This window comes from Miniopterus natalensis, chromosome 2 (assembly GCF_054644295.1).
Source record: "Miniopterus natalensis isolate mMinNat1 chromosome 2, mMinNat1.hap1, whole genome shotgun sequence".
Taxonomy (NCBI): domain Eukaryota; kingdom Metazoa; phylum Chordata; class Mammalia; order Chiroptera; family Miniopteridae; genus Miniopterus; species Miniopterus natalensis.
Window position 1 is genome coordinate 119,006,606 of NC_142082.1, and position 13,422 is coordinate 119,020,027.

General features: G+C 33.2%; 1 protein-coding gene across 1 annotated transcript in view; it reads left to right on the top strand.

The window, feature by feature from the left end:
* PPFIA2 (PPFI scaffold protein A2) overlaps positions 1 to 13,422 on the top strand; it is a 418,639-nt gene that overhangs the window by 242,564 nt on the left and 162,653 nt on the right. Inside the window, exons 4-5 of the mRNA XM_087814518.1 lie at positions 882 to 983; positions 7,948 to 8,112. Coding sequence (XP_087670644.1) covers positions 882 to 983; positions 7,948 to 8,112 — 267 coding nt within the window. The remainder of the gene's footprint in view (positions 1 to 881; positions 984 to 7,947; positions 8,113 to 13,422) is intronic.

The window sequence follows — 13,422 nt, forward strand, 5'->3', positions numbered from 1 at the left end:
AACTGTAAACCTAAGCCTACTTTTGTCCCACCTTGTACTATCTGATCTCATTTGGGGGAAGGAAACCATTGACGATTCCTCCAAAGTCATTATAGTCTTAGTCATTTATCACATAGAGGAATACTTCAAAACTTCCAAATTTTTTATAACAACATGACCATTTTTATTTATTGAAAAGAAATATTAATTGAGCACCCACTTTGTATTAGAAGTTGAGAGTGTAGCAGTGAAGTCAGAAAAAGTCATTTCACATGGAGCTTACATTTTAGAAGGAAAGCTAAGCATAAATTAATAAGAGACTCTTGGAAAATATTATCAAGATGTATATCGACTTATTATTTTGTAAGAGGTACATTCCCTTTCTTCATGTTAATGAATAAATAAACTTCTTAATCTCTAAATAGCACATTTAGTGGGATTGTTTTTGGTTGGTGGTGTTGGTTCCATTTTTTGTGGGGTTTTTTTTTGATGATCCAGTGTATATAGTTTCGACATTGCTTTATAGGAATAAAAGTGTAAGATTTTTTGAGTGATTAACAAAATTAGCCAAATTTGAATTATTCTATTTCATTAATATATTATCATACTAATGTTAAGTTCAGTATCATGTATCTAATACATTTTGAAATAGATTTGATCCATTCATCTATGCAGCATATTATAATAAAATGTTATGTTAAATATCATGGATTAGCATTTTTTTGAACATTGGAATCAAGTTAATTTAGTAACAGCAATGTATATATAGATAGCCAGTCAATTGAGTCATTTTTTTCATTCTTTACATTCAAAAGTTTAGATTCTGAAGTTTTTTAAATTTCTGCTGGAATCATATATATCTATCTGAAAAGTGACTTCAAATATTTTTCTCCTCCTTTCAGGAATTTGCTGCACTGACAAAAGAATTAAATGCCTGCAGGGAACAACTTCTAGAAAAGGAAGAAGAAATTTCTGAACTTAAAGCTGAAAGAAACAACACAAGAGTAAGTATAAAGTCGCCTGTGCTTGGAATGAATTCCATATATAGTTCATGCCTTATCTGTTCTATGCACATAAAAAATAAACATTTAAAAACGTCAGACATCACACTACCTATGTCAGTTACTTAAAGGAAAATATACTACAAAAAAATCAAAACAGGAAGACAGGAAGCCTAAATTATAGTCTCTGCTGCTAAATCACTGTTGCCTTAGAAAATGTTCTTTTTTCTTTCTGGCCTTTGCTTTTTTTAATTTTCAAAGGAAAGGCTGGATTTCAATACAGAATCTCAAACTTTAAACTGTTGTGCTGGGGTGGGAGACCTCACAGGCTGGAGAAAGGCACAGGGAGAGGCTGGAGAGAGGAGTCTGAGTTTCGATTATGAGGTAATATGAGGGACTGTCATGGCATCGGTCCTCATCTCGCCCAGCAAAATATTTATCTAAAAAATAAAACAGTTCTAAAATGTAAAACCACTGTAAAAGAAATCTCCTAGTTAGAAGAGGCATACCTTTTCTGTTTTAGAAGATTGTCGTGGAGACTTTTCATTTCTGATTTCAGGAAATGGATGGAATTTACTATATTCTGCTCTTGGAAACCCACGTATTGTTTCAATCTCATGACATTTAACATTAAAGTTCAGAATTTGATCAAAGATGCTGTATATTTTAGTTGTTAAGAAGTCATTAAATTGCATAAAATATATAAATTGCCATAAATACTCAGAAATGAGAGCAGTTATTCTACTAATGAACATAGAGAAAACCCCCTTTGTGTGGATATAGTTCAATTTTATATGAAATAGATGAAAAATATTTTAAATGTTTGTTTTCTAACAGATCAATGCCAAGAAAATGGACTGCCTCAAATAGGACAAAATGAGCAGTTTAGATCAGTTATTAGGTGTTGGATCAACATTTTCTGTTTTTTTCTCCCTCTATATATTTGCAAACCATTTTTTTTATCCAAATTTAGTTTATTTCTGCCATGAGATTTATCCTGCCCTATTTCACTATTCTCTCTTTTAATGTTTTTGTCCACATTCCCTAATGTAGCACAATAAGCCAAATGTCAAAGTAGAAGGCCAAAACTGAAAATGGAGGGAGATGCAAACCTCCAGGTAGCTTTCAACTATTTCTCATATTTAAAATACACAAAATCTCTTTATGAATTGTGCACGTATTTCTGCTGCATACAGCCTATCTTTCTATAGCCCTGTTACTCCTTTCCACAGCCCTATGTGAGAGATGTTATAATTATCCCCATTTTACAGATGAGTCAGCTGAGCTCAGAAAAGGGCAGATAACTTGCCTGAAGTCATGCAGTAAGAAATAGCAGAGAAGGGATTTGAAAGCTAAGGCAGAATAACTCCAGAGCCTCTACCCTTAGCCATAAGGCCATCAGTACAAATATTTATGTTAAATCCACAAAAATCTCCTAGATTTACTACGGCTTATGTGAGACATTGCCTAAGAGTGAAGCACTGCAGTATGGAGCGTGTCTTTTCTCCTTGATTGTGACTCATTTCAGAGAACTAGGAGATTTGGGGACAGCATCCACAGTTTTCATCATATTACACTCAAGAGGCCCAAAAGTAGCTGTGACTATTGTAATAAAAGAACTAAGAGAAGCTACATTTAAATACCTTTTCAGGAGTCAAAGTGAGCAAAATACAAATATTAAGTCCCATTAGGAACTGAAACCATTGAATTTAAACATGAATAATAGTTACTTTGAAAGCATAGATGAACCCGGAAAATGTTATTCTTTTCTTTCTTTTAAAATTACTTTTGACATAAATATTATATTAGTTTCAGGTATACAGAATAGTGATTGGACATTTATGTACCTTAAGTCATCACCACAATCTGTTTAATATTCATCTGCCACCATTCATAGTTGTTACAATATTACTGACTATATTCCCTACAGCTCTGTGACTATTTTATAACTGGTGATTTGTACTTCTAAATTCCCTTTACCCTTTTCACCCATCCCCCGCCTAGAAAACATTTCTCTACCTTTCTTAAAAGCAGTTATGTGGAAGATTTTTGTTATTGATTATGTCATGTAAAAGGAAAACAAATTTATCAAGTCTTCCTTGTGCAAAGTATTGATTATATGACAACTACCTAAATTAAATAACCACCTCTGACCTTCTCCACCATCCAAAAAATATCTAGGGCTGAAAATTAGCCATACCTCCTCTCTTCCTCCATAATGCCCTAATAATGTTGCTAAATATAACAGTTTTATAGATTACTTGCTATTAATGCCTACTTATTAGTCATGGAGAGAAAACAACTGCCTAATATTTTCTTATCACACTTGAAAAAAATTGATTGGTGTTAGATTCTGAGAAAACAAAGTAGAATTGCATGTTTTAATTTTTAAGGTTCTCATAAACTTGTGGCTCTTCTTTTATCTTGAGTAGTTAATATATTGATTGAAATAACACAAATAAGACAGCCACAAAGACAGCTCATAAATGGATAGTTATTTGTGTTAACTTTGGGTATCATCAAAAAGAATAGATCAGAAAGGGCCCTCCTGTTTGATATTTGAATGACTTATACCTTCTTCCAAATAGAAAACAGAAGTTTTAAATGGAGTTGAATGACTAAAGTTTATTTAATATATCAAGTAATAATAATAATAATAATAATAATAATATAATACCTAAGTTAATTAAGTACAAAATGTCTTTCTAAGGATTTCACATATTTAACTTTGTCCTTGTGGCAACCCCACTTTCCCCACTTAACTGATGGGAAACTAACATAGTAAGTAACTTGCCTCAGGCCACATGACTTATAAGTGACACACCCAGGGAATCCATTGCTCACCTTAACCACAGGCTGTGTATCTAAGAAGTCATATTCCTATGTCATTCACAAATCAGATGGGATACGAGGAATTGTGTTTAAGGAAGAGCAGAGTTTCTTGTGGGTTTTTTTTGTAATTCACTCCTAATCTGTTCAGAAATTTACTTTTGCCTTAATTGTGTGGAAAATAATATACTAGGTATTTATTGTGATGTCCAAGCTGAAAGTTGTGACCATTCCTCACTTTGTCACTACAGAAATACCTGGTTCCCTGCCCCAAAATATGAGTGAATGAAAGAAATCAAGGTAATCACTAGAGCTACCCTTAAATCCAGCTGCCTCAAGTAATTTAATTGAAGATATCCAAATAAAGTCATCCCATGTTATACTTGACTGTACAAATATTATAGCAGGTGAATATACATGTATTGCATATATGGGTGCATGTATACATATTTATGAATGTGCTACGATGGGATATAATAAATACACAAGTGAATAAGATAGGGCACCTACCCTCCCAACATCTACTTCAATGTAAGACTTAAACATGAGAAACACAGGGGCCCTGGCTGGTGTGGCTCAGTTGGTTGGACACTCACTCATCCCCTAAACCAAAGGGTCACAGTTCGATTCCAGTCGGGGCACATACCCAGGTTGTGTGTTCGATGGGTGTGAACGGGAAGCAACTGATCAATGTCTCTCTCTCTCTGTCTCTCTTAAAATAAAAAGAGCACGTTAAAAACACACACATAAGGGACTGTAGACTGTATTTGAGATGAAAGGATGTTGAATGGACTGAGCATGAAAGCAACTAGTTCTAATGTTTTCATTTTCAGATGTTAACATTGTGTTATATGAACACACTACAGCAGCCAAAATGGTCTATAGGGAAGAGTGTATTTCTACTTGAATGCCATTTGTGATTGGAAATAATTGTGCACAATGTTAAGTCAAATTCAAATTTTAATATGAAGATGTATAGTTTTAGAAATTTAGTTCAAAGATGTCCAATGATGCCATATGTGTGTATGCATATATAACGTGTGTTTCTTTGTATACATAGATAGGCTGTCATCATTTAAAGTGAACTCCAACATAGGATTAATGGTTATTCATATAGTCCCTGCAATTTTTTTGAGTATACCTCTGCAAGCTTTATTAAATACTAAAGTGTGGCTTCCAGAAAAGGTACAATTAGCAGATTATTAGTGGTATCTTAAACCAGTTCCTTTTTATTTATAATTTATTTACATTTGTAAGTTTAAAAGCCACAGACACATGCCACATTTGAACATCTTTAGCCACGTTCTCCAGGCTAGATAATTTACATTTATCATTAAATCATCAAGTCCTAAGCATATATCATGCAGAATATTTTCCTAGGTATTGAGTATTCAGGGTAAGTTAAATTAAGCCCATAAGAAGTCTGTTTTATATTAATAAAAATACGTTTGGTTTTATTATTACACAGACGACAGTTCCTAGTTGTGCATAACAGTACAGCTTAGCTGTTTTAATCACGAAGAAATTAATTAAGGTACATAAGAAATCTTTAAACTGAGCTTCCAGGCACAATTTCTAGGACCATATTTCTTCGTCTTGTACGTTTTTCTCACAACTCCGGTCCCAGTAACATGCACCTTCTGCTACTACTTGTGCCAGCAAAACAGACACTCCCTGCCCAACACGTTTCCTCATCTCACGGGCTCAGAATCTGTCCTGTGCATGTGGCTCTGGTTGGCTGACTCTGAAGTCACATATCTGCCACCTAGTGGTCAACATGACTGAGGCGTGTTTCTTGGATCTTTTGTTATTATAGTAAGACAATGGCATTCAGAATGTGGGGAACTATTAAATATGCTGAGTTTGTTCACACAATACTAGGCAACCACAAATATCAAGTCTGCACTACAATCCAACTGTAGCATATGCTTTTCCATATTAAAATTCTAAACAACAGTAATACTGAAATGTATCTACCCAACAAATATGTATTGCTTATCTATTGGTGTCAGGAACTAAACTAATATTCAAATACAGAGGCCAAATAAATCAAGATGGACATGGCACCTACCCTCATGAAGTTTATACTTCCATGAGGAAACAGAATACAATTTAGTGAAACTGTTCTTCAGAAATGACATAGCACAATATGTTACGAACAAAAGAAGCAAGCAATTCAAATAGAGAATTGTGGAGGCTGGGAAGAGGAGAGACCTACTTTACGTAGAGCAGTGAGCAAATGTTTCTTTAAGAGGGTGATGTTTAAACTGAGATAAAAGAATGAGAAGGAGCTGGCCAAAGGAGGAGTGAAAGAAAGTGCTCCAGGCAGAAGGTACAACATATGCAAATTGGCATACTGAGAAACCAGACGTAGGTGGTGTGGTTAGAACATACTTTGCCAGGGAAAGACTAACACCAGATGATGTTGGAGAAACAGGCAGGGTTAAGTTCATAAAATACCACATACCCTACCTGAAACGGCATGGATTTAATCAATACCAGCATGTGTCTATAGGATTCAAGAGTAGAATACCATGAATAAAATCAGACTTGATAAATAAAAGGAAAACTCCTTGAAATATTGATATTTCTGCCATCTTCATGCAGAATTTCTATCACTGTTATTTTGACCCTTGAATATGACTTCTACTTACTGATCTGTGTATGTTTAGAATCTCAGGTATTTGTGTTTCTTTGTGCCAATGGCATGGCAAAGTTTTCTGACACTGACCCATAATTAGAAACAGTAAATGTAGAGAAATGAATTTATTAAACATTAAGAAATGTGGTACTAATATATGACGCTAAATCTAACAATGGCATTGTGAAAATCAAAAATGTTCATGACAGTGTAAGTTTTAGGAAAAAATCCTGGAAAAAGTAAAGTGTTTTCTTTATTTCTACCTCAGTATCCTATATGTGCTTTTCCCTCTTGTTTGAGTAGTTTCTGCCTTATTTTGCATAGACACCATTTGTTAGCCTGTTTTCGCCATCCTTCTGAAAAGCTCTCCTACAAAACTGACTGGACATGCATTCTTCAATAGCAACATGTTAATAACTGATAATCCAGTAGTTTTTTTAAAAAAAAAATTATTTTCATGTGTCTTTGTTTTTAGTGACAGAACTCCCTTATAAAAGAAAACAAAGGTGATATCCTAAGTCTCAAAACATTTAAAAGCAAAATTTCTCTGGGAAAAGTCACAGCATAGAGTCTGGAACATACTGAAACCACTGGACTTCTATCTATTCTTGACCTCTATCATGGCCCCAGAGGCCACTCTGGGTAAATGCAGGTTCTAGACTACTCAGTTTAAAACTAATGTACAACTGAAACTAATATATATATATTAGTTTCATATATATATGTGTGTGTATATATATAGTATGTCAACTGTAATTTAAAAAATGATTTAAAATAAAATTGTGTCCTTTAACCTTTTGCCCTGAAATGATGATTGCAAATCTCAGTAGTCACTATATTTCAGTTGATTGCATACATTTTTCTATGATCTAATTTAAGAGTTAATTGTACATAAAATTATTAGTGATTATCACTATAATTACTATAGCAATGTGTGATTATGATGATCACTATACAGCATGTGATTGATTATCATTACAATCACTCTTAAATCCACATAATGATTATGCACATTTCCTTCAATTAAAAAAATTTAAATAACCAAGTATAAATGAAATTAATTTTGACTTTAAACACCATTAACAAAATCATCATGCACTGTGCAATGTTCTTTAATAATTTTCATATTGGGTCACATATATTATGTTGTGTTCTACTGAATCCATACTTAAATGATTAAAATTTCTAAAAGAATGTATAAAGTTTACATTATATTTTAAAATTCAGTAACTTTTAATATAATAGAAATGCAATTTAGTTTTTCTCCCCCATCACCTTTTATCCCCTCTATGCCCTCTTAAAATGCAATTTAGTTTTAATGTATTTTATGAACCCTGGTTTAGACACAGGTTTGTACTTCTTGCCGCTTACCTGTATTATAACCTGAGGTTCTCATTAGATATTATGTAAAACTGCAATCTTTTAAGGTTGAAGTAATTTATAAGTATTAATGACTTGTATCTATAAGATAATTCTATTTTCTGTTAAACCCAATAGCTGTTACTGGAGCATTTGGAGTGCCTTGTGTCACGACACGAAAGGTCACTAAGAATGACTGTGGTTAAACGGCAAGCCCAGTCCCCCTCCGGAGTGTCCAGTGAGGTTGAGGTTCTCAAGGCACTGAAATCTTTGTTTGAGCACCACAAGGCCTTGGATGAAAAGGTACAGTATTGTAAAAGGATTCTTACACTTTTGTATGTCAATTCTACTTCAAGAAAGCTAAATGTTTTAAAAAACTTTACTAGAAATAAAAAGTATAGTAGTGTCAAAAGACTTCAGCCTACCTGTGCATTTGCTGAGGATCACAGCAACTGTGCTCCTTGTGTTCATCCAGGACGCACCTGACCCCTGAGTCAGTCAGTTCAGAGGAACGGGTTCGAGTTATATGAAAATCATTTTTTAATAAATGCAACGGGGCTATTGTGTGTATATTGGTAATATTCATAACTATGTTTTTAATTTTACTGAATCTATGGATTATCAAGTTAGACTTCTTTTATGGCACATTATGGTCCTACTCTCCATGGCCAACTGAAATTTAATAATATCATTCAGCCTTTCTTTCTCCCTCTCTTTCCTTTTCTCTTGCCCCACTCCTCTCTGAAATGCATGTATATAGATGCCAACATTGGACTCATTAGGGTTCAACTAACTGGCAAGTAAGTACATCTTGAGGTGTATATTAGAACCATACAATATTTTTAGGTCTCTAATATCATAATTCTGAATATACATTTTTAAGTCTCAACACGTAACAGCATAAGGTATTAGTAGAAACACCTGCATTAGGTCCTTTTTAAAGTAGCTATAAATTTCTTTCAGCTGTTCCTCAGATAAATTCTACTGACATAAGCCAATATGATGATAATATCCTTTGCAGATTAGTAAGGCTTGTGGCATGATTTCCATTTTGTAAATGTTAAAGAATGAACATTTTAAAATTAATAAAGCTTTAGGATTTTGTACAGTGGAAATTGGGTCATTTCATTGTAAACTATCTGACAAGTTCTGAACATTAATCTCCGAACTAGGGATTATTACCCAGTTACATCTAGGTTTTGACATGCAGACACTCTTGCTCTATTTAATATTTATATGCACATATATTTTTATCATTGGTTTTTCAGATGTTCTTTGAGCTGGGGATTATGTGGAGTATGTACATAATGATAACTATAATTCTGTCTTCCAGATTATTAGGAAGAAATTATTTTATTTTTCATTTTAGCCATGAGAGGCAACTTGTTTATGAATAATGTTGAATAAAACAAAATGGAAATTATATAATTATTCCTGATAAATATAATATCAACTAATATTGCTTGTCAAATAATCATTTAATATATTTAATGTTAAGTTTCATATTACATCCCTTTTCTGATTACAAAAGTACATAGTTAAGAATTTGCAAGACTTTATAGAATATCTGTTATGTGTTAGACTCCTTGGCAGATTTTTGGCACAGAAAGATAAATAATATATTCTTCTTACAACTGGGGAGTTTATAATTAGTGCTGCAGATTCACCTGTCAATAGAGGCACTGCTAAGAAGACATGTGTACAAAGCGATACGGAGTCACAGAAAAAGTGGTGACTTAATTCTGCTTGAGAAAGTGACAAGGAAGTCAAGAATGAATTCATAGAGTGAGTGACATGTGATCTGGGTATTAAAAATGTGTCAGGGTTTTTTAAACAGAGAAATAAAGATACTCTAAACATTACAACCAATATATAATACAACCCAGAGCTATATGAAGAACATATTTATAGAAAATTTAACATAACTTGAATGAAGGTACTTGAGAATGTGTGATTTGGGATGCTCTCTAGAAGCATGCCACATCGTTTAAGTGAGGAATAGTTTTATGAAGCAATGAATGGAAAGCAATAAACAGCATTTAAGACAAATAACCTGGTGGGTGTGAGTACATTTAAGAAGCAAATGGTTGTTGTACAACTTAGAATATAGAAATAATTTACTATCAGTTCAGTGAACTTAGCCTAATTAAATGAAGTATTTTATACTATGGCCCCAGAAACTGTAATAAGGTGTAATAACTCACCAGATGTGCCTTGCATATTAGTAAGTTTAGGGACAACTGAACTGATGAACAACTAAGTAATGCTGAACAGCCTGAAGGAAAAGTGTTATGACTTTGGGCTCTGAAGTTGGACACACATGCATTAGTGGCATCTCTAAGCCTCTTAGGGTTGTCATGAGAATTAGGACGATCTGACATGCAAAGCTTGCAGCCCGTGCTCAGCATATGTCGAATGGCTCAGTGAATGTTAATGAATATTACTATTTACATGATTAAGTTTCAGCATTTGACAAAACTTTCAAACTATGTAAAGATATTATCACTGTTGATCCTCATGCTTGTTTTAAATAGCATTTCATTTAGTTATTGAGGAATTAATATGTGTCTAAGCACCTTCACAGACAATTTCCCTAAGAATAGCTCACAGCTTCTCATGATGATAGGAATGGGTGAGGAAACAAAAATAAAACAACTAATCACAATATTCTAATTTAAACTAGGGAATGTATATTAAAGTACAGATAGAAGGTCAAATGAAGATGCAATTAACCATATCTTGAGCGCAAGGAACTACCAACTTTATGCCAACTTTATCACACAGGGTTTAGAACACCTGAAGAGCTAAATGCAATATAAAAGCTTGAGCATGCTAGGGACAGTTACAGTGACTGGCAGTCTTCATTACTAATGTCCTTATTTATACATCCACTGAGTTGTAAGGTAGAATTTTTACAATTAGCTAAGACCAACAGTAATTTTTACATCAGTTGCCAATATGTTCACCAATTCTGCAGGCTGGAGGAAATGAGAAATGTGTATGTGTTTTGTATTGACTATTTTAAAATATATATATAGGAGATGTACAGGAACTATAGCAAAAATATAAAATATGTATGCACTCCCCATTAATTTCTATGATCTAACATCACAGTACCAAAACTGGACTTGAACTTTTGGTGTTTGGAGATTTTGTCACAATGGTTGTTACAGGATGGATAATTCCAAAATGAAACCCTGCTATGACTTAATTTTTATTTAAAATGTATGCTTTTCCCACCAAAATTTCTTTTCATTATGAAACACATTTGTTATTTTTTAGGGACTTATTTTATTTTAATTCCTAGGGATAATATTTCTGTGGCCTTGAAACACCTTTGGGGAAGAAAAATCCACTCCACTTATCTTTATTTTTATACCATTATGAAGAAAATAGCTGTAACAGATGAAATTATATATCAAATATTCTATATGTACATAAAAATATACTTTGGGGGTTACACTATAGCTCTATAAATAAGCAATATATCATAGCTTAAATACTGTGAAGAAACTGATTAATTGAACATAGTTAAATAGTAGAAAACTAGAAAAGTTAAGTTTAGAGCCAAACTATCAATTATGAACTTACATTTAAGGAAAAAGAAACCCACCAAATCCAACAAGAAAAGTAAAAATAGTGATGGCATCCTGCTGATGCAATGCTCAGAGCAGAGCAAAAAGGTAAAAGGCTTGCCAGAGATACTATTTTTCCCCCCTATCAGTGGCATTCCAGCTATGCACACAAGGTAAAATGTTAGGGTTCTTTAAATCCTAGAAAAGTTACCCTTTTGCCCAACCCATTTTTTCTTTACTAAGTTTAGCTGAAATTAGTGCATGATGAATTAAATACAGAGACCAATTAATCCTAATATAAATGTGAATAAAAATTCATATAATGTATTGATATTTATATCAGCAATTTTTACATGGATACCATTAATTCAAAATATATTAAGAAATTGTTTTTATTTTCTTGTAAAGGCAGCTTCAGATTTATTTGTGGTTAATATAATATCAAGTTGTTAATGCTGTTCTAAATTTATTGAGGGGGTATTCTGTTTTCTTGAAGGCTCAGTATGAGAATATAAATGCTTAACCTACAAGATAGCCTGGTTTCAGCCAATCCTTATCTGACTCGAATAACTCTCTTAGAATCATGCCAATGTATTGGTATATCTTTTCAAATATGGTGCCTTAACCTCTTCATAGCAGTCTAAATGTGATCCGATCAATGGTGCATACCATGAGATCATATACTTATATTGAACAATTTCACGCTGCTGTTCTCATCAACTAGGATTCCTAAACCTTTACCAGAACACCCATATTTTATAGTTGGTATTTTAGGAAGTGAGCATAAAACTTCACAACTCTCTTTGTTAAAATATCAAGCACATCTATTAAAATTTTTGTTCATATCTGTATTCCACATATCACTAGTCCTCCTCATTTTCATGTCTTGGGGATATTTGCTTCTTAGCATCTTTCTAAGATGTTCATAAGAAAGTATCCCCAAGTCAAATCATCAAAGAATTCCTTCCAATTAGCTCTGTTCAGTTATTAATCAGAATTAGTTTTATGCATTTTTGTGAATAATTGGCTATGTGTCTAATAGCACTGATACCTGGCAGTCTAGTACACCTAGATATCATGAAGTATTTGCATAATTATCTGTTATCAAATGTCCATTTATGTATGTATATATGTATTACCAGTTTGCAGAGAATTTGAGTGTAATAAAATATAACTAATGTTAAACTCAACTCAGATACTTATTCTTTATTACTCAAGATTATTTCAGGAGTTAAGTGCACCCGGTCACTGGAATATATATCAGATATCATTATAGAGTACAAAAGTACGTTGAAATTTTTTAAGATTTCAAATTAGATTCTAGATTTATAGGACAGTAGTGCTTTTTGTTTATTTGCTAATTGGAAAAGAATATTTTAACTGCAACTTTAAAATTGGTATGTATGGCCCTGGCCGGTGTGGTTCAGTTGGCTGAGCCTCGGGGTCGGATGCACCAAGAGGTTGCCAGTTTGATTCCCAGTCAGGGCATTTGCTCCACTGGGAGTGTTCAGGAGGCTGCTGATTGATGTTTCTCTCTGGTTGTTTCTCTCTCTCCCTTACCCTTCCTCTCTTTCTCTAAAAAAAATCAGTTAAAACATATTTTTAAAAAATAGGGCTCTACCACGCGGTCGCAAAACCGTGTAACTGCCTGCGACTTGCAACGTAGAGGGCAGGACTGCATTTTACAAACCGGACCCTGATTCTTTGCATTTTTTCTTTCCAGCCGGCGCCAAGCCATCAAAATTTTATGTATGTTTTTATGTATTTCATAGAGTATTTAACTTATATTCCCCGTTAAATCTTACTAAAAAGAGAATACCATAAAATATACTCTCAATAAATTAACAAAATTATAACAAAGTTAAAGTTTATAAATATATAATTATATATTTAAATACATATTCACTTTGCAAATACTGTAACATTCTCATGAAAAAAAAACCTCTAGGTTAATTCAAAAATACCCAAAAACTCACCATAAACTGCATCTTTTAAAAAAATGAAATGTTTTTACTGATTTTAAAGAGAGAAGAAGGGA